We start from the raw sequence: 26,366 nt of genomic DNA, 5'->3' as shown, positions 1-26,366 counted from the left end.
CAAATCTCTCCCCTGGGCAGGATACATATTTGTAATTTTTGATTAGATTTTGGAATGCATTCTGCCTTGTGTTTGATTGAGCAACAATGGAGGGCTGTGCGTTTTAAATGATGCCTCTGTCTTTCAGGTCCATGGGAGGTGCATGTGCAAGCACAACACGGCTGGAGAGCACTGCCAACACTGTGCCCCCCTGTACAACGACCAGCCCTGGAGAGCAGCAAACGGGAAGACTGGGGCTCCACACGAGTGCAAGAGTGAGTAGGCAATGGGCTCCTATGTGTTTGACCCTCTTAAAATACCTTGGTACATTGGCTGTAATGTACTTACTATGTCCCTCCAGGATTGAGTGCACCCTACCTTGAAGATCCTACCATGCCTGGGAGTGCAAGACCAGCGACTGACAGATTGTGTTATTAGAACCGTCCACATGGCTTTATATTTTTATTTTTTTCATTTAGTGTTCTTTGGTTTACTCCATTATGCTAAAATATGTTTCCCCATATAAAGGTCAATAAATACATCCTTTAAGCATTTGGGAGAAATAAATCAAAGATTTGTAGAGAAAGAGATAGTAGCGGACAGGGTAGTGGAGTAAAAGATGATGAAAGAGAGAGAAAAAGAGAGTCAGAGAGTTGGAGGGAAACAAGCGAATAAAAGCACAAGAAATCAAAAGCAGAGAGTGAATACTTGAGAGAGTGCAATAGCCGTAGACGCGAGGTTGTCCAAATCCAGGCCTCGTGGGCCGGGATCCTGAAGGGTTTTCAAGATATTCCTCATTAATATTCATGAGGAAAAATGTCCATACATTTAGAATCATTGTATGCAAATTCATTTCATGAATATTAATGAGGGGTATCCTGAAAACCCGACCTGGATCCGACCCTTGAGGCCTACAGTAGGACAACCCTGTTGAGTGAGCAAGAGAGAGAGTAAATTAGCGAATATCAATAAACATCAATGTTCGCTGGGGTTTTCTATCCATACAGATGACATTGATTTCCCTGAAACATGGAAGGAAATACATATTTCAGTCTCCTTAAAAGAGGGGTTTGGTCCCAGGCTTCCCCCTGCATATGGACCAGTAGTCTTTAACCTTTGGCTCCTCATATGTCTTCGTCTTCACCTCCCATCAGTCCTACTCAGCAAGGTCAATTGTGAGGGTTCATGGGATTCGAAGTCCACAGCATCAGGAGAGCCGCAGATTGTAGACCCCTGATAGAGACCAATCACACATAGTAATGTCGTCCTGAAAGCATTGTGTAAGATGTTGGACAATAGACATCCAATAATGTTTATCACGGTCATTGGTGAACAACCCAGTTTTTCTTATCTTTATTACGCAAATGTATCTCAAGTTTAAAAAAATCTTGAAAGTGATTTCCACATCAGACCAACATGCTTTAAATGCTTACTGAACTGGCTCAAGAGCAGTGACTTTCTATCGAGGTCAGCAGCATCTTAAACTGAAAAGGCCTTCAACAGAGTGCATTGGCCTTTTTTTAAAATGTCTAAAATAGAACACTTCGCGTTCGGACAAGAATCTTTGACAATTGTACAGGCCTTGAAAAGTGATTATAAGGCCAGGGTTATTAATGGCAAAGCATGGTCACATGTGAGCGTGGAACAGAACAGGCGGACACCCCTCACCACTGCTGCTCGCTATCTGTTATGTACTCTTGGCATGGTGATATAAGGTGTTCCTAGGGAAAGCCTGGTGGATTCTTAATCTTTGAGGCCGAAGGAGAGCATTTCTGCTAAGCCTCAGTTTTTAAAACGAATACATTTAAAATACTGTCAACGCAACTATGCACTGGGAGGTTGAAAGGGTTGGGTCACTGCATTTCAAAATATGGAGTTACACAAGAACAAATACAAAGTTTCCCGAAAATAATATCTGTGACTCTCCTACATACAGGCAAGTAGCATTTGGGGTGCTTAAGGTAGCATTATGCTTAAAATCAATATTCTTTCAAGGACTTCCTTTCAAAATCTCTGATCAATGTATAATGAAGTCACAGCAGAGTATTAATTACTCTGTTTGTAGAGAATCAAGCCCCCATGTAATGGAGAGAATATTAGTGTCACCCTGAATTAAAATGTATTAAATTGGGCTTGGGACCCCCTTCTTTTTTTAAATGTGCTTCTGGGAATCCACGATGAACCAGGTCCAACAGTGTACACCAGTTTTTAGGCTTGGAGATGGTGCCTGCGTATAGTCCAACCCGCTAAAAGAATTTACGTTAACATTTTGCTTCGTAATTACTTTTCAAAATAACCAATTTTTACAAATCGCACCTGTTAATCATTTCATTTTGGAGTTCATCTTCGGATGATGGAATTTTTCCAGACTCTAGATCTGAAATGCAATAATCGAGTTTCTGCGCCGGCTGTCGATACTGTGATAAAACGCTGATACGCTTTCTTGAATGCAAACTTTTCAGAAGAGCTGCAGAAGAACCATATTCCATCACATTATCACATTATCCAACCTGTCTTCTGGGAAAACTAGAATCAGGTGACATTCCGAATATAAAATGTTAGAAAGTCTCTGCTCAGACTTTTGTAACCCGATGGCTATTGCAAGTTTCTTTTAGATTAGCACATGCATTTGATTTCAGCCAATCACTTCGAAAATCAGCATTGTATTCTTTGCAATACTGTATTACGTGCCATCCTGTCCTGTGTGGCGTAAACTGCATTCGGTATTGTGTTTGAAAATCTGGGTCGTTTGGTGCTCATAGTTCTGGTTTCCTTGCAGTGCTTCCGGCAGTTTGGCAGTTTGGCAGCCTCTAATGGTAAAGCAGCTGGTGGAAATACATATTTCATAAATCTATTTCATCGAGAAACAAGATATATTGTAATTTAGATTTTGAGGATGTGGACAAAAGCATATAGGTCTGAGGGGAAAGGTATGAATAGGGTACAGGGGGAGGGAAGGTGTATGGGGGCGTTTTGGGGGGACCCGATATGAGAAAGGGGGGACAAAATCGACAAAAAGCATGGAAAGAAAAGGAACATTTTTGAAACAGCATAGATCAGCAGATGAGAAACTCTACACAGCTTGGACTCCTGCACTGCTTAACTACTCAAATGTCACATAAATTATGTGTTATCAGAAGAACTCCAATTGTCCAATTACTTTTTTAGCACCGTCAATGAAGTGTAATGTTCATGAACAGCCAACATGTGTTTCGACCCTTTCGAAGGTCTTCCTCAGGGCAAGTCCCATTCATGCTTCCAATAAATAATTCGCTTTTAAACTGATATTTCAACATTTTCCTCGTCCAGAATTCAGAGATTAACTGTTACCAGAGTCTGTAGGGTCACGTAACCATAGTTCCCAATTCATTCATATACAAGTTTTAAACTGGAATAATTAGAACCAGTTCCCTGGTTGGCTAGCAGCGATCCACGCCACCTGTGTCGACCAGCAGATGGATGGCACTTGAGGACAGTTCAAGCACTTCATCCAAAACAAGTCAGGGCTCAGGTATGACCCTTTTTAGTTTGGGATATTAGGTAGCACATCTTTTAAGTCAAAACTATTTAATTAGAGTACAGCAAGGAAGAAATGGCATATGAGGAAGGACACAAAGCTTATAAGGTTGTTTGGCTATTTACCCACCCATTGATTGCCCATGGCCCTGGTAATCCCTATGGCCATCCACACCCAGTTCCTGGCCCTCCCCACCCAAAACACCCCCCCCCCTTAATATCTCTTTGAGGTAGCTTTATCAAGCCTTTCCATAAAATTTTGTGTTCGAAATGCCTGTCAGTGTGTTATTTCAAAGCAGTATTCTGAGAAATAATGACTTAATTTGAGCTGTAAACATCCTACTGGTGTAATAAAAATGTCTTAAGCAGATCTGCCTTCGCCACTCAATTTATAAGCACTGTGAGTGTCCTTCACCCAAGTCCTGTTGAAAACAAGCATTGACAAAGCCAACAGTTTTGGCTTGTGTATACGTTTTTGGCATATGCCAGTCACTGCTGTTATAGGGCCAGGTACTCGCACCATTTTGCAGCTGCTACCATCGATGGACAGCTAATTCCACTACGGCAGTGGCTGGTAAATGCCTTTCCCGAGCCTACACAGTAGCCCAAACTCTTGGCAATTTGAGTTTGTTTTATGGGGTATTCCCGGCTATGACACTACATGTTCATCGCATAACGGATGTTAATGACGGGCCGCATTCTGAGTTGAAGTTGCTTACTCTGCCCCCTTTGGCCACAGTTGGTACATGCTGAAACAGGATCCAGTGTAAACCATGTGGGCTCTCTGTGTCCCGCGGGAAACTAGAGGGTGCACCCTCGTCATCCTTGCAGCCGCGTCCCAAAGAGTACAGTCGCCAAGAGAGTGTTTTTTGGAGTGGGTGGGACGCCCATCTCGGGAACATTTTAATTTGTCTTGTCTTTTGGTAAGGTTGTGGATTTTTCCTTTATGGTGGTTTTGGAGAATATTCCTAAGTACTTTGGAGGACCCATGCGAAACAAGGTGTATCAGAAAAAAGCACACTGGGATAATTAGCCTAATCAAGCCCCGCCTCCTTCAGGACACACACCATAGCAAGATCCCACATTCTGCCAATTAAGAAGCAGTTCTTGGCAGGGGCGTGGACCAAAAGTATCACAGGGCCTTTTGTTTTCGGTCCTGTTGACTCGACCCTATTGCATTTGAACCTTTTGTATTCGAACCTTTGACCGGACACCGATATGATGCCATGCCATTGATCATGTTTCACTTGCCCGCTTACCCCTCGCAACTCTTTCTGACCCTCACAAAGGAAGGCAAATGGCTGATCTCCCCGCTCTTCTTCGTTTTTGATGGGGGGGGAGCTAGAATTCCTTAGCACCCCATTTGCCCTCCGATAGTGGGAACCGCAGGTGAGGTGAAACGATATGGCGTGCAATGTGCCACTCTGCATTACTTTGCCCATGGGCTTAGCTGGCATCCATGAAAGGAGCAGTTTGATTAGGTGCCACACTCGACCCGCATCCCACAACTCCTAGCTTGAGGCTCAACTTTGGCATGCCCGCGTCATGACTCCATCCTGGTGGAGAATTCGTCTCTGCGCCGTGGAGACCCGCATAACGTCTTTACGTAGATTCCGATGCGAGAGGCCCCAATGACATGGGTTCTGCTAGTCCCTATAAAACAGTTGTGATGAGACCTGCAGACTGCGTCCCGTCTGACGCCATTGAACAGGGCCCCCGCCTACCTGCTTTGCCTGGTCAGTGGAGTCAAGCCAAAGCAATTGTTCGTGGACAGAAACCTGAGATCAGGCACCGCTCTCCTCCTTGCCATCCCTTCCACCAAATCAAGCAGAACAGGGGGATCCTCCTTTTCCATCCAAGCTCTTACAACATGGAACTCTATCCCCTTCAGCATCCTCCGCGTAGAGGATTACACCACATTCACGAAGGCACTCGAGACCTGGCTCGTCCCCCTGCGTCTTGACGGACCTAACCCAACCTCATGAGACTTTCACCCATAGACCGGTAGGCTGGGGCACTGAGGAGCCGCTCCAAGAAGGCACTGACCATGCATAGAAAGGACTCCCGTAGTCCCGCAGAACAGGACCTGCACCCTGTGCCAGAAACACGTATTCCCCCTTGACTCACGGGTACGTATCACACTCTCGATAGAACAAAGCCGTATCCCTCTGAAGACACGCCCACACACCCACACACATCTGCAATCATCAGCTACTTGAAGACACTTCGCACAACACCTCTGCCACAACAATGCAGCTAAGTCCCACACCAGAAATCTGGTCTAGCGGGACACATAATCAGTCTCCTGGACTTGCATACTCTCCTGACAGCTTTCACAGCCCCCATCCACAAGCCAGCTCTGCATGGGTCGCTAGCAGGGACTTGGCCACCCCTACCCAGCTTCATATGAATGCACACCCGCATTCTAAATTGCCTTGTCCAATCTCTCATACCTCGGTCCTCAAAGGGTATTCGCCTACAGTGCTTTGAGGCCATGGCTATGGGAAATGGCACCATACAAATGCCATATTGCATTACTTTAGTGGATAACCACGCCCACCTGCCTCGCTGTCCCCGGACTGGGAGTGTAGGTGAGTGAATGTCAGCTACATCTTGGAACCCCCCCTGCTACATCTAGAAGGTTCTTCGGCAGGGCCTCCGGAAGGAATACTGCTTCTTCCCTCATTGCTGGGGATTCTTGTGCCCTGGAGAGGCCAACCACGAAAACATCTCAGCAGAGAAAACCCCTCCCTTTGCAAAGTCTGTACTAAAACTCTGGAGGACGGCTCAGGAGCAACGTGCTCGCCTTGGAAACAAGACGACACAGAGCAACACAGGTTTGATCTCTGCGTCCGCGCTTAGAAACCTCCTGGGTATTAAGAGTGTTATAAATAACCAATTACAATTAAAACCTGGGATGGCCTCAGTCCTGAGAAGACAATCTAAAAAGTCTACGTAGGTATGGTTAACAAAATTAATACCAAGCCCAATTGAAGCACTTATTTTGACTGTGAGTCAAATGTACCACCCAGAAACCAAGCGCAGCCATACAAGAAGCACAGGAGGAGCCACACCCTCCCTCCACGAGTCAGAGGGCTTCAGAGAATAAATTAGAATACAGAGCTTCTCATTGGTGCACTCTGTGTCAATCCCTAGAATGCAGAACCTTTCATTGATTCACTCTGTGTCAATCCCTAGAATGCAGAGCCCCTCATTGGTGCACTCTGTGTCAATCCCTAGGATACAGAGCTCCTCATTGGTGCACTCTGTGTCAATCCCTAGAATGTAAAGCTCCTCATTGGTGAAACTCTGTGTCAATCCCTAGAATACAGAGTTCCTCATTGGTGCACTCTGTGTCAATCCCTAGGATACAGAGCTCCTCATTGGTGCACTCTGTGTCAATCCCTAGAATGCAGAGCTCCTCATTGGTGAAACTCTGTGTCAATCCCTAGAATACAGAGCTCCTAGTTGGTGCACTCTGTGTCAATCCCTAGGATACATAGCTTCTCATTTTTGCACTTTGTGTCAATCCCTAGAATGCAGAACTCCTCATTGGTGCACTCTGTTTCAATACCTAGAATTAGAGCTCCTCATTGGTGCACTCTGTGTCAATCCCTATAATACAGAGCTCCTCGTTGGTGAAATTCTGTGTCAATCCCTAGAATGCAGAGCTCCTCATTGGTGCACGCTGTGTCAATCCCTACACTACAGCGCTCCCCATTGGTGAAATTCTGTGTCAATCTCTAGAATGCAGAGCCCCTCATTGGTGCGCTCTGTGTCAATCCCTAGAATGCAGAGCTCCTCATTGGTGCACTCTGTGTCAGTCCTTCCTGTTGCACCTGGCCCAGGTGCAGTCTATGCTTCTACTCCAATGGCCTCGCTCTGGATATTTGAACAGTTCATGGTTAGAGTTTTCATTGAGGCACATATTTGATGTCCTGAGTTGCTGGATGTTAGATGTCTGCATTTCATACACGGGATTGCTGCATGTTCCACTTGTTAGGTTTTAGCCCGTTGCAGGCGATAGTTAATTTAAGCTATTGAATTGTACTAAACACCTTCAGAAGAGGTCCTTTGATCTGGGGTTTCTTCCAAAGGGAGGCTAGGTGGGCTTTTAAAAAAAAAGCATGCACCCCTCTTTGAGAGCAATGATCTCAGCTCGATGTTGTGTCAGTCCCCCTTAGTCCTGGTTAAGCCTATGTGAACCCGCCATCCTGTTCACTACAATCGACCTATCGCCCCCTATTCTCTTCTCAATACACCCGCTGCTGCAACTTTCCTTCAGTAAACCAGCATGAAGAAAACCAACACTTACATCTTTTGCGTTGGTATTTGGAATATATTGCTGTCATTGTCTATGCACTGTGGCGTTGAGGGCACGTGGGAAGTAAAAACAAGCATTGGCAATGCCAACAGTTTGGGCTTTTGTGTGGGCACGGGAAAGGCACTTGCTAGTCACAGCAATAGTGGTATTAACTGGCCATCGATGGTAGCAGCTGCCAAATGGTGCGAGTACCTAGGCATATAACAGCAGTGCTTGGCAAATGCCTAATACATATACACAAGCCAAAGCTGTTGGCTTTGTCGATGCATGTGTTTAACAAGACTTCAGTGAAGGACACGCATAGTGCTTATAAATCGAGTGGCAGAAGGCAGACCTGGTTAAGACAGTTTTATTACACCAGTTGCGTTTACAGCTCTAGTTAAGTTATTCGCTTTCAGAAGACTGCTTTGAAATAACCCACTGTAAGGCATTTCGAGCACAACGTGTGATGGTAAGGCTTGATATAGGCAGCTCAAAGAGATCTCAGGAGGCTGTTTTTTGGGCAGGGAAGTGAACGGGTGGGGGGGAATGGCTATAGGGTTTATCATGATTCATGGGCATTCAATGGGTGGGGAAATAACCAAACAACACCCACAGGCTTTGGCCCTCATTACGACCCTTGCGGAAATTGACTGACCGGACCGCAACAGCGTAAATAGCGTTTCCGCCATTGCACGAAGGAGCAAAGTGCGGCTAATTACGACCCATCGGGCACGAGCATTACGCCATGGCGGAATCCGAAAGGCTGCGATGGCGGAAATGACCCCAAAACGGCCCTTACCGCCGCCGTACGCTGCACCAGGTGCAATACCGCCACCCATCTTAGCGGTCACCGTAATGAGCGGGCACCGCAAATTACGGGCACCGTAAATATACGGAAACGGAAGTAAAAGCATGTGGCCGGAACGGGAAACAGCACGCCGCACAACTATAAAATCCGAATCCCAACACAACCATTAAAAATCCGACCCTGACACACATCCCAACCCGTTAGCAACCCCAGTTAAAAAAATAAATATGGGAAAGGTAGCCAAGAAAGCGTGTGATCGCAAGCGGCAGGTCCACTTCTCCCGAGAGGAACTGACCGTGCTGACCGAGACCCTGCAGGAAAATGCCGCCGTCGTCTTCTCCAGTCAAATGACCAGGACGGCCCTTGCCAACAAGAAGGCCATATGGGCCCTTGTGGCACAGCGCGTAAGTGCGGTGGGGACAACACCCCGCACGCCACAGCAATGTCGCAAGCGGTGGGACGACCTGCGGATCCGCGTACGCAGCATACTTTCTGCGAACAGGAACATCGCCACAGCTACCGGGGGGGGATCAGAGTCGCCCATCAAGTTGACCCCCTGGGAGGAGATCTGCGCCTCCACCATAGGAATGGAGAGCATAGAGGGAGTCGGAGGGATGGAGAAAGGAGTGCCGACATCCGGAGAATCAGGTAGGTTGGCCAAGAGAAACAATGCGAAATCCACAAACCACGAACATGTGCAGTACCATGTGACCCCATAGTGCAATACATACTTTGCCCTGACAGCGCCCTCTAAAAGTCAGAATGAATAAACAAATTAATCAAGATGCCATAAACAACCCCTACATGTGCAGCATGCACCCCCTAACTGCAGGCAGCCAAATGAATGCATCCTCAATCCACACGAAAATGAGACCACCTCCAAGGCCCAGTCCCATATCAGCCTCATGTACCACCCCAATGCATTTGATACGTTGCCATTCCAAATCCGACAGACCCATAACTAACGCTCGCCCCTCTTTACTCCACCACAGGGTCCGATACCAACGACGAGCTGCAGGACACCCCTACCAGCACGCCTGCAAAGAGGGCCAGGACCAACGTCCCAAGAGCCTCCACCTCAGGTGCAAGGATCAAGACACGGCAGCAGCAGGAATCAAGTGCCAGCACACTGGAGGGGACTGCAACAGGCACCCCAGCAGCCAGCAAGTCCACAACCCCAGCACCACAGGTCCCCCCAAAGAACGTATCTGATGGCACTGCCTCTGGTGGTAGCAGCACCATAGGTGACACAGCTGTCATGCCAGCATGCTCCGACACGGAAAACAGTGCTGGCGACGTAGGTACCATCCATGACCTTTCCCAATCCCCCTGCATGTCCCATCCCCTACACCATGACGAAACCACGCAGGGGCACCCAGAAGACGACGACTGGCCAACCCCCACAAGTCCTGTGCCAAGGCAACATGTGTTGAGCAGCCCCCCTGTCACACCACCGCAAATGTCCATGGCCCAGCAGAGGCAACAGTCCCTCGACCTGCTGATCGAGCAACAGCAGGAAGTGTCCACGCTACTCAAGGACCATGCGAATGAATGCGGGGGTTCCAGGGCAGCCATGGAAACATCCACCGAGACACTCAGGGCACAAATAGAGAAAAGTAGTGAGAGCCTCAGGGGAGAAATGGAGAGAAGCACCGAGAGCCTGAGAGCACAAATGGAGAGAAGCACCGAGAGCCTGAGAGCACAAATGGAGAAAAGCACCGAGAGCCTGAGGGGGGAACTGAATGCGACGTCCAAAGACGTTTGTGCTGAACTTGCTGCTGTGCGCCGTGTGCTCTCGGAGCTCTCACAAACCCTCAGAGACATGCATGGACGCGAGCAGGCAGAGACGTCATCCGTGGCAAGTTCCGTCCAGGGCAGCCCCCAACGCAGATCTGGCAGGAACCTGCGCTCCACGGGCAGGGGTGCCCCTGATACCCGTAGAGGGGGCTTGCAATAGCGTCTACCCACGGGCAGCATGCATATTTGGACACTGGTGTTGGGGGGGGAGGAAGTAGGGTGGAGGGGGTGTGTTGGGCTTCACTGGGTGGCGGGTCCATAGGGTGTATGAATCAAATCACATTAACAATACAGCACTTCATTATCATCCAATGACATGTGTGGACATTGATATTTGCGTACGAGGCCTTCATAGGCGTACAGTCCACTATGTGCCTGTACTACACACACACAGTGCCACAGGTCCCCTTTCCGTGTAATAGGCACCATGCGTGGTTGCTAGAAGCATGCATCTATGATGCTCTGTCGGATTGCACGTGCATCCTGTGCCTCATGGACTCCTTGGGGTGCCTCCACATCCCCACCCTCATCATCATCATCTTCAGGTGCATGCAGTACAGCGTCAGGGGGCATGGGCACATTCCTACGTATGCACATGTTGTGCAGCATGACACATGCCATGACCATCTTAGAAACCCTCTCATGGCTGTACATGAGTGCCCCGCCAGACCTGCTGAGGCTGCGGAAACGAGCCTTCAGTAGGCCGAATGCCTGTTCAATGACCACACGGCTACGTGAGTGGGCATGGTTGTAGTCCTCCTCATGCTGGTTCTGTGGGTTCCGGATTGGTGTAAGGAGCCATCTCTTCAGTGGATACCCGGCATCACCTGTATGGGACGAATAAAGGGTGTCAGTGGAATGATAGTGCTAAGTAGCCCCCCCCCCCTCCTGCAAGGTCATTGACGCATCAAATGGGCCACGATGTCATGCATGGAATGAGACTCACCGAGTAGCCAGGATCTGTGCCCTGCGTGTCGCTCCATGTAGCGTGGTATTCTTGTGTTCCTCAGGACCATAGAATCATGGGTAGATCCAGGAAATCTGGCACAACAATGCGTAAAGATCTTGTTGGAGTCACACACCATTTGCACATTGATTGAATGAAATTGTTTCCGGTTGCGGTACTGGACCTCCATGGCATGTGGGACAACCAATTCAACATGGGTGCAGTCGATGGCACCAATGCAACCCGGGATGCCGCCAAGTGCATGGAATCCCACCTTTGCGTTGGTAATCTCCTGGTACGTGCGTGGTAGTGTGATGTGGTCGTCGGCGTGCTTCAGGAGGGCATCGTGCACTTGGGAGAGTGTCCGTGAGAACAGTGGCTGTGAAATGCCATGCAACTGTCCCACTGTGTGCTGGTAGGTGCCTGTGGCCAGGAAGTGGAGTACAGACACCACCTTCAGTAGGGGTGGGATGGCGGTTGGGCTATCTATCATGCTCACGAGGTCAGCATGTGTCATGTCCACAATGGCGATTATGGTGTCCCGGTCCAAACGGTAGAGGGTGTGGATCTGCTCAGCAGTGAGGTTGAACGGATCAGCTCGGAGGCGTGGGATTGCGGGCCGCCTGCGTGTTGGTAGTGGCAGTGCTTGTGGGCCTTGCTGACCCTGCCTTGCCCTCCTCCTCCTCCTTCTCCTCCGTCTCCCCTGTGCGCCCGGTTGTTGTACCTGTTGTTGTTCGTCGTCTTCTTGTAGTTGTAGCACTTGCAGTGCTATCTGGTGCCCCAGGCCCAACATCGCTAGTCCTGCCGGTAGCATTTTGGAGTGGGAGTGGTTGTGGGAGGGGTTTGGGTCTGCTATATATGTGCTGTCGGCCTGTATGGCCTCCACCTGTGCTGATTGAATGAATCTGTGGCGGATGCAATCCCTTCTGGCCGAGCACGTCCCGCACGTAAGGCTGCATTTGGCCGCATGGCATCTTGGGATTGGAATCATGTATCAAATCCCGATGGCAGTGTGATGTACTTTGACTGATTTTCATGCTATGCTCCCATTGTTACACATGCTATGATTGCAGCCGCTTACATACCTGTGAAGAGTCAGTGGTATGTAGGGCTCGATCGATGGCCGACCCTCATGCAGCACAGTATCGTACTTCACCGACGGGCGTGGCGTCCCATTTGTGATTGCAGCCAGTTAGCATTATGACACACAGCCGCACTACATTGATGTAATTGTGAATGCAAGCGTTCACAGAAGCCTTTTCGACGTAATGTTGCAAGTGAGGAATTCGAAGGCCAGGATTTTTGGTTGCGAAGTAGCGGTGAGGAGACGCCCACAGGTCTGCCTGGAAATGTAACGTTCTATTGTTGAATGTCCTTGGGACAGGGCCCATAACGAGCAAGCAATGAATGACATGAATTGAATGGGATGCGCAATAGCGTAGTGGACGATAAGGCAGGACGTTCCCAAGTCCATCTAGCTTCACGACACTACAGATCCGGCCAGGAGCACAGTGGTTTTTGCAGACTGCATTACGCACAGACGCGATGGAAGTTTCACATATTATGTGAGTGAATGTTCATGCGTTTTCATTGCGGGATGAGGGAATGATGAATGGATGCATGGACAGATGATTCCATTTAGGGTCTGCCATGTACATGTGTTTTTTGATTCAATCCCCTTCCCCTGCGCTATGTGATGCAAGGCTGCCATAGTGGGACTTACGTCTATCTGCCCTTGTCGGATCCTCCCTGTCTCGACGCGCCTTCATACACTTGTGTCTAGGCACGTTACTAATCCCATGTCATGGGTTCTATCTTGACGGACGCATGCACAGTAACCGACGTTGCCAATGGTGTATTAACCTCGATTGGTTTCGTTATGTATCGATACTGATTTAGGGGTGTGTATATTCCTTTGGAGTGGGCTAGCATGCATATGGGTGTGGATTTGGTGTGTTGAATGAAGATAGTGATGCATCATGTGTCCTGTAGTGCAATCGGTTAATTTGTGTTTCATTTTGGTGACAGGTATCTCCTGCCCTATTGCAGATGCCATCTGTACGCCACTCCTCCAGATGGATTTTACTCTCGACACCTGCAGCTTCGGGTGAATCAGTGGAGCACCATTACGATCTTATGGGACGATCGCCAATGGGCCACATGCCCTTACGCTGTTCTGGTGGCTAGGTGCAACATTTCGGCCTTTCAGCTGGACTAGTGCCTGCCTCATGGGACGGACCTGCGGTTCTTGCCGCTTCCATGTTGCCTTTTGGAACGTTGATGTTGGCCCTGTGTGCCATGATGGTACAGGGCGTCACACAAGTGGAAGCTGGTCAATTATTGCAGATGCAGCCCTCGGTGATGATGGATGTTTTGGTGTTATTTTACAAATTGCTGTGAGGCCTTTGTCATTTGGATGTGCATTTAAATTGTATTCCGATATTTGGCGTGTTGCGTTATTCTTTGCAGGTGATGTGGCGATTTTCGATTTGTGGCGGTATGTATTGCGAGATGATCTGCATTGTGTTCCGCCTTCTGAGTTGAGTTGTGTGGTACAGTACTGGCCGCTTTTGCCTACGTAGCACAGTGTGGTCACGGATAGGGGCTGCCATTGTGACTGTTTACATGATGTGCTGTTCAGGGGCGGGGGATTGGCTTTTGGCCGACTGGTGCCTGTCAGCCAGGTCGATTGATGGTATGATGGGATGTTCAGAATGTGGCTGGTCACAGGTGCCTGTGTTTGCGTGCGTTTGTTGGAGGGGGACTGGGGTCATGTCCATTGGAATAGCTTCTGTATTGATGCCATCTGTGCCCTGCAGCTCCCATCGGCCCCTCTTGGGATGTGCCTGGCTGCTCAGTCACTCTGCCAACTTGTGTGGTACATGCTTCTGCTGATGGTTGGTTTGTTTACTGGCAAGAGTACAGGGCTGGTGCAATCCCCCTCAGGATGCTGTTTTGGATGTTGCCTTGCGCTGGTGGCAAGCGATGGGGGACTACTGTTGTTTTGTGTCATGTGTTCTTGATTTCCATTTTGATGTCTTGTACCTTCACATGCCTGTGCTGCATCAGTACGGCTATGGTGACATGCCGTACATGGATGCCCACTCACGGGGCGCTTTGAACACCTGCATGCATTTCTACGTTGGCATGCATGGGTGAATTGTAGATTTCACTGGTTGCATGGTGTGAGTACATTGCGCCTGCCAGGAGTTGTGCAATGTGGCCAGGGAGTGGAGTACAGGCACTCAGTGGGCCATTTACGGTTGGTTCACGATGCCGTATTTCTCGCCATGGCGGGATGGTCCATTCCGCCATGCCTGATGGCGTTAGGTACATGTCCGCTAGGGTCGGAATTGGCGTACCGTTGCACCATGGTGGTGTTTGCGGTTTGGCATGGTGCGCGCGCGCGTGCTTAGTGCAGTTAGCGTTGGCGTTCACTACGGTGTCGCTAATGGCTTCGTACTTTGCGGTGACGGGTCATAGTCGCACCGAGCGCTTTTCGATGGCGGTATTGCTTTTCCGCCATCGTTTTCCCCTTTCCGCCAGGGTCGTAATGAGGGCCTTTGTGTCTTTCCTCAAATGCCATTTCTCCCAAGCTGTACACTAATGCAAGAGTTTTGGCTTAATGATGGCACCGAAGCGCCACATAATAGCCAAAACTAAAAATGCCTACTTTGCTGCAGCGCAATACTGCCCGTTCTCTGTTTGGACACACCCTATTTTCTCCTGCCACGGGCAATATGTGCGTGACAACATTCCACGGAAATCCCCTCGATTTGCAAAGGGCTACTTTGCATGCGGAAGGATACACACATGTCATTTTGGAATGTAGTGGTTCACTCAGTCTAGCTTCGAAGCATTCTACCATGCACATGTCACAAGTGGGGAATTGCGGGCTGAACCACCAATCGGCCGAAACTAAAGTGGCGTTGAATTCCGCTCTTTGCGGCAAGCGACTCCCTGATGAACTGCCTTTAAGGTGCAACAGCGCTAACAGAAAAGAATCATTCTAAATGAGTAGCGTGAAAGCCATCGCTGCTGCTGATCTTTAACTTTGATAGTCAGGGTATCAACCCCACTTCTATTGTCTCGTGATAATAGTTCAGGGACAGCACGCTTGCTCACCTTGGAAGCAAGAGGACACAGAGCAACACAGGTTCGATCCCCGGGTCCGCGCTTAGAAACCTCTGGCTATTAAGTGCCTTATAAATAACCTATCATATCACAGCTCAGGGGCAATGTGCCTGCCTTGGAAGTAAAACGACACGAGCAAGTCGACACGAAGCATCACGGGTTCGATCCCCAGGACCGCGCTTAGAAACCTCTGGGTATTAAGCACGTTATAAATAACCAATTACAATTAGATTAGATGTTTGGGTCCATAGAGTAATACCCCGATTGTTAGATTTGCAGTGTAGGGGTAGTAGATTACCTTGACATGTAGCTTATTTGTACCCCATTTTTTAATGTCATTTGATAAGGGTATGGGGTAAAAATGTGGGATAACGGAATCCGCTCCAAGTAGCTCCAGAGCCCTGGATGAGGGGTTGCTCCTCCCGATGTATTTACTTATTTATTTATTTTTACATTTGTAGAGTGCACAAAACCCGCAGGCATCTAGGCCCTGAAACAGGCGATAAATGGTTGTATACTCCTCCCGGCCGACTTGTGCCTTCATACCGCCTTCCTTGCCATGTCGGAAACTGACCACCACAAATGTGCGTAATAATGACGGCATTTGTGCGCACCTGTTACCAAGTGCTTTGAAACTGGAATTTCTGGTATGCAGCGCTGTCGCCCCAAAAAAAGAAAAAACAAATATTACACAACTTTCAGGAAGGCGTCAAATATAATTGCACTTATGTAAAATCCGCTATGATAGCCATCAAACTGTGGGAGCAGACCTGCCCAACTTTCCCACAGTAAAGCCAACTGCATCACCCTCCTGGAACACGGGGAAGGAAATGTGGACGCTTTCCGCACTGTACGTGAGAACTACAGCTCATGGCGTGCTTTTTCCAAGGCCTCCTCCCCAAATGACTGCTTTTAAAAAAACACAGCTGCACCAAATGACCCTGAACATCCATAATATCGACCGGAAGCAGTGGCCCATTAAACAGGTTTTACTGCTAGAAGTGGTTGTTGACGGACTCCCCTTTACTTTCTCCATTCCCTGACTTGTTTGATCAATTTCACATTTAGATTATTTCGACCCCTACATATCAGGAATGGGGCGTGGTTTAGTAGCTAAGTAACTGAATTTTGAGAAAGGAGACTTGAGGCCTGATTTACAAAAATGTTTTCAACGGGACTTTCCCATGTCAGGCCTTGGGTTCTTGCCGTCCTGCCTGCACAAATTCACTTAATTGGTCAAAGATGAAGCGCCTAGAAACAGGGTGATCACTAGCTAGCACCTGAGAAGAATCCTGCGACGTTTTGTTGAGCTTAGGTGTGGTGGTTTATGGTGTTGGGTCGCACAAATCACCACTCCGCTATAAAATGCGGGCTTCCTGAAGATTTCCTTTTTGCGGGTGCAAACGCCCGCATGCAAGTTGCACAACAAGTGTCGTGTGCAATTTTGCGTCAAACGCACTCCGCTCCTGCAAATGAACTTAAAAACCAGGCGAAAATCGTGGGAACAGGAAAATAACCTGTAAATGGTATTAACGAAAAAAGTTTTAATTTGTGCCAGAAATTGGAGTCACGCTTTGGGGAAAGTTAACTACTTTCAGGGAAAAATGCTTAAAAAAAGTTACATGAGCTAACGCAGATTGTTCCACAACCTCAATCGGACTTATTGGCACGGGGCTCAACTAGTAAAGAATGAAGTGCCCTGCTTGTGTGTGTGCATCAGGGGGCTCCACCATCATATATACAATTCTGGAAGGAGCTCAAGACCCTCCTCTTCAAGGAATGGCTCCTCCCGAACACATGGGTCCATACACTGGACTTTCCTGGGTGATCTGAACCACTCAGTTTCCTCCCCTTGTTACTTGCAGATCCATTGCTGACAATTGCCCCCCTCCCCTGTAAGCACCCCACCCCCATGTTTCTTTGCTCCCGAACCTTATTCTTCCCCCTATGATTGTAAAGCGCTCTGTTGCTTCCCGAAGCTAGGCCTGCACTCAATTAATGCCCAATAATCATAATAATAATATGTGGGTGTGTCCTTCATTCATTTTGCCTGGTCATTACTACATCTTCCAGCCACATCACTTTGTAAACCAGGCCCATACTTTGCATGCACACCACTCTGTAAATCAGGCCCATACTTTGCATGCACATGCCTTTGTAAATCAAGCCCATACTTTGCACCCACATCCCTCTGTAAATCAGGACCATTCTCTGCACACACATCCTCTGCAAATCAGGCCCATACTTTGCACGCACATCCCTTTGTAAATCAGGCCCATACTTTGCACCCACATCCCTCTGTAAATCAGGATCATTCTTTGCACACACATCCCTCTGCAAATCAGGCCCATACTTTGCACGCACATCCCTCTGTAAATCAGGACCATTCTTTGCACACACATCCCTCTGCAAATCAGGCCCATACTTTGCACGACCATCCCTTTGTAAATCAGGCCCATACTTTGCACCCACATCCCTTTGTAAATCAGGCCCATACTTTGAACCTGCATCCCTTTGTAAATCAGGCCCATACTTTGCACGCACATGCCTTTGTAAATCAAGCCCATACTTTGCACGCACAGCCCTCTGTAAATCAGGCCCACGCTTTGCACCCACATCCCTTAGTAAATCAGGCCCCTACTTTGCACCCACATACCTCTGTAAATCAGGCTCATAATTTGCACGCACATCCCTTTGTAAATCAGGTCCATACTTTGCTCACCCATCCCTTTGTAACTCAGGTCCACACGTTGCACGCACCTCCCTTTGTAGATAAGACGCATCGTTTGCACGGAGAGTTTCAGACCCATCAGATGATGAAAGCGACTGGCTCTCACAGGTATACCACTCTGGGTGTGCCATACACCAGGCAGACAGCCACTCCCAGAGTTCCACCTAACTTTCAATGTGTGAAGTTCTTTCATTACAGAACAATTCTCTGCTGTGTGTAGAGGGACATTGTTCTGTTGCACGTCTCTCATCTCAGCACACCAATTGTCTTCCATGGGCATCAATGGGCTCACACACACCCCGGAGAACCTTTACCAACAGTTGAAACTGCATTGCCTCCCATTGACTTCCATGGGACCACCACCCAAAAGCCTACCAAACGAACCTCATCTCACTCACCTGGTGGACTCACTAGGTTGAGTAGTATGATGTTGACTTCTCGGAGGAAGCTCTTGTGTCCTCTGTGGGTGGGAGTTTCAGACGTTTTACGAGTCGGCTGTAGCTCAAAGCCTATACTAGGAAATATGTCTGTCTTAAGAACGCATAGTCGTGGAACATATGCCTAAAGTCAGGGATACAATCTGGCACTTTGTGTATTTTGCATGTGCCATAGCCAGCCAAAGAGTTGCTGACAATCCCAGCTCTTATTCTGTGTCAATGGGTCAAGACTGGGTGAGTAGCGAATAGTTCAATTAGTATTCGGCTGAAAACCGAATTGTTGGCCAAAGTATTCAGACGAAGCCGAATAGAGGGCCGAATAGTTCATAGTGCTAAGAGTCCCGTTGCCCCCAATAGTATATGAAAGTTGAATATACTGGTGGAGGCACGTTATAAAAATGGACAGCTTTTTCCTATGGATACATAAACATTTTCTGATCGGTTTAGTAATTAAAGAAACGAATCAAAAACTGTTCATGTAACCATAAGAAAATGCTGCACTAGTTCTATAACGTGCCTCCAACAGTGCATTACTGCTGGAGGCACGTTATGAAAATACATTCTGCACACCTGTGAATGTGGCATCATGTAAAACCCACCCTCACTGGTGTGCAGAACGTTTGTTGCGTGAGCAAAACTCTGTCGGAAAAATATTGCTGGGGGAAGACTGCAGCAGCCAATGAGCAAGCTGCATATTGGCTCCTGCAGCCTTCTCGCGGCAGTTCCACTCTCTGTGATTAGCTGTCTTAAATAGAGAGAATATAGATAATCATAGAAAGTGGACTTCGGCTTCAAGTGACTGTTCCAGGAAGTATTCGGCTGAAGCTGAATAGTTGGATTTCAGCCGAATGTTCGGCCGAATGCTCATGCAGAGCCGAATTACAGTATACCCCTAATAGAAATAGGACTTTTGAGACTTCATTTGATAACTTGTTTACTAATCTCCATCTCTGATGACATTCCCAAAACAATATTTCAATATTTGCCAACTATATAGCACACCCCAAAAAACGAACTCCATCATGGCACTGATAAACGGTCTTATTATTATCCATTTCAATTGTATTTCGTTTATCAACCACAAAAGGTTGAACGGGTGAGTTCCCCCATATCCTGATTCCAACCTGTGATGGTAGGTTACACACACACACACACATACGTCTGAGGTGTATCTTAGCAGCTTCTTGCGTTTTGTTACAAGTTCAACTTTGCCCATTTTTTTCACAATATTTTTACTATTTTTACCAGGAAAAGGTTGATGATAGGTTGAGGTGAAGCAATGTAGGATGGGGTGAGGTGTAAGCATAGGGGCCTGGGAGATTTCCCCCTGTATTCGGTGGTAAATAACATTTGACTAGTTGAACTTTAATGAAATCACATTGGGCCTCGAAGCACGCCTGAAGCTCTGGCCACAATGTAAAGGGCTAGACATTTGTTTTTGTGTTAAATGTATTTATTTTGTCTGAACCTAAATGTTGTTGACACATTTCATTGGAGGAGCTTCATGGCAATGGGGGCCATATTGATGATCCGTCAAAGGCAACATTTGGCAAAAGTCACCAGGTTTGATTGTGAGCGGCAAGATGGGTGGGCTTCTAGCCCTTGGCATTGGTTTGCAGATCCGCTTCCGTAAATAGTAACAGGAAAGTAGCTTGGCCAGCCTTGGTACCTGGCCTTGTCACCCTGTGCCAATGGGCATGAAAATGAACAGCAAAGGGAACCGTAAAGAGTAAGGGAGTGTTGGAACCCCAGAAGAAAAGGCATTTTTAAGAACAATTTCCCTGCACCCCACAAAGGACCACTATGTAGTGGGCGGGGTTAGCGTGGGTGGGGTTGACTGAGTTGCTCCGCGAAGGATGAGGAGACACAGCGTAAATCCTGGTTTTGCCCAGCAGTCACAGGGTCCGTACCCTGGCATAAGTCTTCCAGCTGGAGAGCTACTTACAATACTCATTGAAGAATGCATTGCCAAAAGGTTATCAAGCTGCTGCTCTCCAGATATCTTGGACCACAACTCCCATGATCCCACACCATTGATTATGCTGTCTTGGGCTGAGAGGAGTTGTAGTCCGAAACATCTGCCGAACCAAATGTGCGGAGCCCTTTAGTAAAAGCAAGAGGAAATATTGAGGCTGAGTACCACAAAAGGAAATACACCAAACACGGGCTTATAAAGATTCACAGATCTATATTACTACTGTGCAGTTTACAGATAACAAAACAGATAGCTATCTGGCCCTCAATACATCACAGCGAATACCAGCCCTTCAGTGTGAGAAGTGAGATGGACTGGACATCTAGACATTCGTACATTTATACAGTTTCAATAATAATGTCCAGCCTCCCTGCAAGTTAACAATCCATGGTCTAGAGTTTGTGCGAAGTTCACTTATGGCTTATACAACAATATGCACACAGATTATATTCGGTTTACATACAAACAAGTTACAATGGCAACAGTGTATTCCAGATTTTGCAGTAAGCCTTAGCACATGTCCCTCACAGTGCAGTTCAGCCAGTGTCCACGTTCGATATTTGCTTTACATTGTTTCGATGTATGTCCGTGGATCAGGCTTATTGGCGCAGACAATCTTTAGACCCTGAATCGGGGCTGTGGTTAACAGTGTAGGAAGATGGCATGGCATCCCTATTGCCTATAGGAGCCATCTTAAAAGAGATCAAAGATTGAAAAGGACAAGACAGTCTATCAGAAGGCCTAATAGAAGTAACATTAAGCTTGCTCCTATTCGCAAAGAGTGAGCATCCCAGGGGCGTTAGAATACGTTTCTCAAAATCATTCAAATTAGTTCCATCAAAGTTCCCTGAGATGCTATCGTTCCATCGGCCCTTAAAGATGCATAACATGCAGTAGTCAAAGGTAAAGGATGAATATACCAGCCCAGCCCCTTATCTCCGTGTTGCGGTAAATGCAAGCAGACCCAACAATTAGACTTATTAAAAATGGCATGTGTGGCATTCATGATGAGTAATAAAGTGTTGTTGTGGTAACTCTGTCTGTTCTGAGAGTCTCTAGGAGATAGTGTGCAGATGCAAGAAGGGTGTAGAAACAGTAGGTCAATTTTCAGTGGGTAACAGAATTTCAAGCGGATCTACTAGTTCCAGATATCAAAATCCTAAGGCAATTACTATTGTGAAGCCAGTTAACATAATTACAAGACAACAATACATTTTCGGGGACCAGGCATTCGATTGTTCATTGCTACGGTCGGTCACACAGTCTCTTATTTGTTCTGTACGAGTGGGAGCGATTGCAGGCATTGCTTCTTCAAACGAATACTCCAGAGTTTGTTTGCTGGCGATCTCCTGATCGCACGTTTTCTTAGTCCTTCCCTAACCCTAGTCAACAGACTTCCTTACGTGCAAAAGAACAGGGCCAAAAAGGCAAGCCTCCAGTGATTTTTCCTGGTGGCACAGCCAAACCGTGCAGTAAGTCTAGCTCCGAGGTCACAGATCGTACCTTGTGACTCCTGGTACTGCGTGATGTGCGAACAATATGTTGTTGCTTCTTGATGGAAGTGGCGAATTTCTGACGGACTCTGACAATGGTGCAAAGGGATCTGTGGGAGAGTGTGGAGATAAAGCGGCTGTTTCCCCAGGCCCCACGTGCTCAGGGAGAATCTTCTACGCACTCTCGATGCTGCTCGATGCTACGTGATCGTTGGGAGCAGCGCAGGTAAGGACTTCTGTGTCTTCTGTATCGTGTGGCAAAGGGAAGGAAATCCTCTTGACATGCGACGCGTGAATCCAATGCTTTCGTCCTGACACTCGTACCGCTGTCTGTGTGACCAAGAGAACCTGATGCGGGCCCCTCCAACACGGTGTGAGGCAGGATGCTCTTTCAAATGATTTGACTAGCAGCCAGCTTCCAGGCCGTATGCTGTGACCTGGGCCCTCGTATTTCACAGGGAGGGCTTCTCGCACCTGTTGATAAATTAAATGCAGATTTTTAGTTAACTGGCCACAGTAGTCGGAAAGAAGTACATGTTCAATGTCACGCAAAGCTCTCGGCTTAGGTAGGCCCCATATGTTAGCTAGCCCACCCATAACCACCTCAAATGGGGAGAGCCCAGTCTTAGTCTGTCGGGTCATTCTCATTGATAATAACACGATCGGTAAGGCGTCCGGCCATTTCAGGTTGGTTACCGGCACACGTCTTAGCAAGCTTGTTCTTGATGATGCCGTTATGTCTCTCTACCAAACCAGCACTTTGAGCATGTCTAGCCGAATGGAACCGTTTATTAATCTGTAATCCTGCGCATATCTGCAGAATTACAGCAGCGATAAAATGTGGACCATTGTCCGACCAGATGACCCTTGGCAAACCAAACCTAGAAAAATATTCCTTCAGCATGGTTTTCGCCGTTGTCATTGCTGTGGCATCTTTAACAGGAAAGGCTTCAACCCATTTACTAAAGGCGCAGATAACAACTAATACATACTTGTAGTTATTACAACGCTCCATTTCAATGAAATCAAAGTGGATAACCTCAAAAGGGACAGAAGGTGGACCAAAACTACCTCTTGGAGTCGATGTGCCCTTTCCCATATTATGCTGTAGACAGTTCATGCAACTCTGAACAAAACGTTCAGCTATTGTGGAGATTTTATCGTTCACCCAGATATTTTGTAACATTATGAAAACCTTCAGTGCACAGATGTGGGTGGGGCCATGAGCCATAGCGACCATCATTGTAATGTACACATCTGGCAACAACCATTTTCCTTCTAACTTGTCCACCCAACACCCATCATCATCCAATCTGGCCAAACCCTCAGCTCATTTCTTAGATTCTTCTAATGTGGCATCAGCTTGAATACTCTTTACAGATTCGATACCCGCATCCAAAGTTCAAACATTTGTGGCTTCCCTTGAAGTATACATTTCTGAATAGAGATCAGTGGCAGTCTGTTTGGCTATCTGGTCAGCGAAAGCGTTCCCCTTTCCCACATTATCTATGATCTTCTGATGTGCTGCGCATTTCATAACTAACTGAGTGGGGAGTGCAAGCGCTGAGAGTAACCGTACTATCAAGGAGCCATATTGGATCTTAGTTCCATGTGAGGTCAAGAAATCTCGTTCTGCCCAAAGTCTACCGAAGTTGTGAACCACCCCAAAAGCATACTGACTATCAGTATATATGTTTACGGTAAGCCCTTCGGAAAGTTCACAAGCTCGAGTCAATGCTATAATCTCTGCGGCCTGCGCAGAGTTATGCGTGATTCTTTTGGTCTCCACAACCGTGCTCAATGTGGTGATTGCATAAGCAGCCGTGGATGTACCATCCGGAAGTATGAAACAGGAGCCATCACAAAACAGCTCCCCTTGTGGATTGTTCAAAGGAGTATCTTTCAAATCGATTCTGCCTTTTGTCTCTTGCTTTGTGGTGTAAAGGCAGTCATGTGATGCTTCGTCACTGCAAGTAGTACCTTGCGGGAAAGGTAAAAGTTCAGCCGGATTTAGGGCGCAACACCTCTGTATTTTAATGTGCAGAGCAAACAAGATCAATTCGTATCTCGTTAATCGCGCGGAGGTGAGGTGTTGCGTTTGTGTTCTGTTTAATAGAACATCTACAGAGTGAGGTACCATCAGGTACCATCAGGGTTAAAGCATGGCCTAGGACCATACCCTCGCTCTGTTTTACAGATGCAGCAGCAGCAGCGACAGATCTCAAACATCTTGGCAAAGCGCATGCAACAGGATCAAGGGCGGAAGAAAAGTAGCCGCACGGCCTATTCTTCCCTTCATGTTCCTGCGTTAATACAGCCAAAGCACATCCATCAAGTTCATGCACATAGAACATGAAGGTCTTTTCATAATTTGGTGTGCCCAAAACTGGTGCTGTACACAGTGCAGTCTTGAGCAGATCGAACGCTTGCTGGTGTTCCAAGTTCCAGGGCAATGGCAAAGAAATGCCCTTCTTTGTCAAAGCCAACATTGGTTTAATCGTTAACGAGAAGTTCAGGATCCACTGCCTACACTAAGAAGCCATTCCTATCAAGGCTCTGACTTCCTTCTGTGTATTTGGGACAGACATGCTAGAAATGATTTGTATCCGCTCAGGCATCAACCTTCTTCCCTCCTTTGACAGGAGATAGCCTAAATAGGCGACCTCCTGTCAACAATACTGAAACTTTTTGAGTGAAGCTTTGTGTCCATGTTGTGCTAGATGAATAAGCAATAACACGGTGCCCCCCTTACAGGCACTTTCAGAGTTAGCAGCTAAAAGTAGATTGTCTACATATTGGAGCAATGTACAAGTGGTAGGCAACTCGAGTGTATCAAGCTGCTCTTTCAAAGCCCTACTATAGATGCTAGAACTTTCCGTGTAACCTTGCGGCGCACGGGTAAATGTAAACAAGCGTCCCTCTAAGGTGAACGCAAACAGGTATCTACTATCCTTGTGTATAGGAATACTAAAGAAAGCATTCTTAAGGTCCACAACACTAAAGTAAGTAACAGAAGCTGGAATCATGGTTAATATTATCATCACATCAGGCACAATAGGAAACTGTCGAGCAACAATCTTATTGATGCCACGTAAATAAAAAATGAAACGAAAAGGAATTGCATTATCGCCTTTTTTGTACACGGGCAAATTCGGACTATTGCACAAACTACCTGCAATTTCCTCAATTACCCCACGATGCACAAAATCGGAGACTATGCATTTCAAAGCTTGTTCACCATCAACCGAAATCTTATACGGAGGAATACGTGGCAACTTTGCTCCATGTTTCAAAATGATCTTAACAGGCTCAATTTGTAGAACACTGACATCATTGTCATTAATTGCCGACAAACACTCTGGAACATCACTAAATTCCGGCGGCAAAGGTCTAGTCAAGAACTGCGAGACAGAAATTTGCTGTGGTGAAATGTACTCCATCCGAAGAACAATGAATTACCACATTTAATTCCTTCAACAGATTCAACCCCAACAAATTCTCTCCACAATTCATAGTCAAAGGAAATGGACAGTGGTCCGTGAATGGACCCAATGTAATCGGTACCTGCGAAGAAACCAGACAAACTACTGGCGTACCAGAAATCCCTACAGAAACATTGGTTTGCCCTGACAGTGGAATGTTTTGAACCCGTGAATGGTCAATGGAACACTTCTGTGCTCCTGTATCTATCAAGAATAGATGTTTCCTATTTCCCACTATCATCTCAACGTAGGGGCCTTTCTGATTAACGGGAATAGGTGTCGGTTCCAAACCCTGCTTTGGGGCAATCCTAGTGAAACAGAATGTCATCGAAAGGAAGCTCTTTTGAGAGGTAAGCAGCAGAAGGATGATCAAAAATGTTTCTATTATCCACATTTGGTCCCTGATTATCCTGTAAAAAAGGTTGCAAATTTTGAGAAATGTGACTTCTACAAGGACCCCCTGCCCCAGGGCGGCCTCTGGATCGTCTACCCATGGCACCAAATGCGTTATTCGACCTCTGCTGGAGGATCGGGCATTGTGCACGCCAATGACCCTCTTGTCTGCAATAAGCACACTGATTCACATTTACAGGACTCAACGGCACATTTCCCTGTGGAGTATACTGTCCCCTAAATTGTGAATTACCCCCTCTAGGGCCTCTAACAATTTGTTGCAAAAGAACTTTAGTTTTCAGGTCTCACTTTCTTTTTTCAATTCTTTCTTTCTCATTATTGACTCGGTTCTCATAGTACTGATCCATA

General features: G+C 47.1%; 1 protein-coding gene across 1 annotated transcript in view; it reads left to right on the top strand.

Annotated features, from left to right (window-relative positions):
* NTN4 (netrin 4) overlaps nucleotides 1-26,366 on the top strand; it is a 626,566-nt gene that overhangs the window by 401,435 nt on the left and 198,765 nt on the right. The window contains exon 4 of the mRNA XM_069629824.1: nucleotides 128-254. Within this exon, the coding sequence (XP_069485925.1) occupies nucleotides 128-254 (127 nt within the window). The remainder of the gene's footprint in view (nucleotides 1-127; nucleotides 255-26,366) is intronic.

This window comes from Ambystoma mexicanum, chromosome 12 (genome assembly GCF_040938575.1).
Source record: "Ambystoma mexicanum isolate Mex_15411 chromosome 12, UKY_AmexF1_1, whole genome shotgun sequence".
Taxonomy (NCBI): domain Eukaryota; kingdom Metazoa; phylum Chordata; class Amphibia; order Caudata; family Ambystomatidae; genus Ambystoma; species Ambystoma mexicanum.
This window is presented reverse-complemented; position numbering and strand designations above follow the sequence as displayed.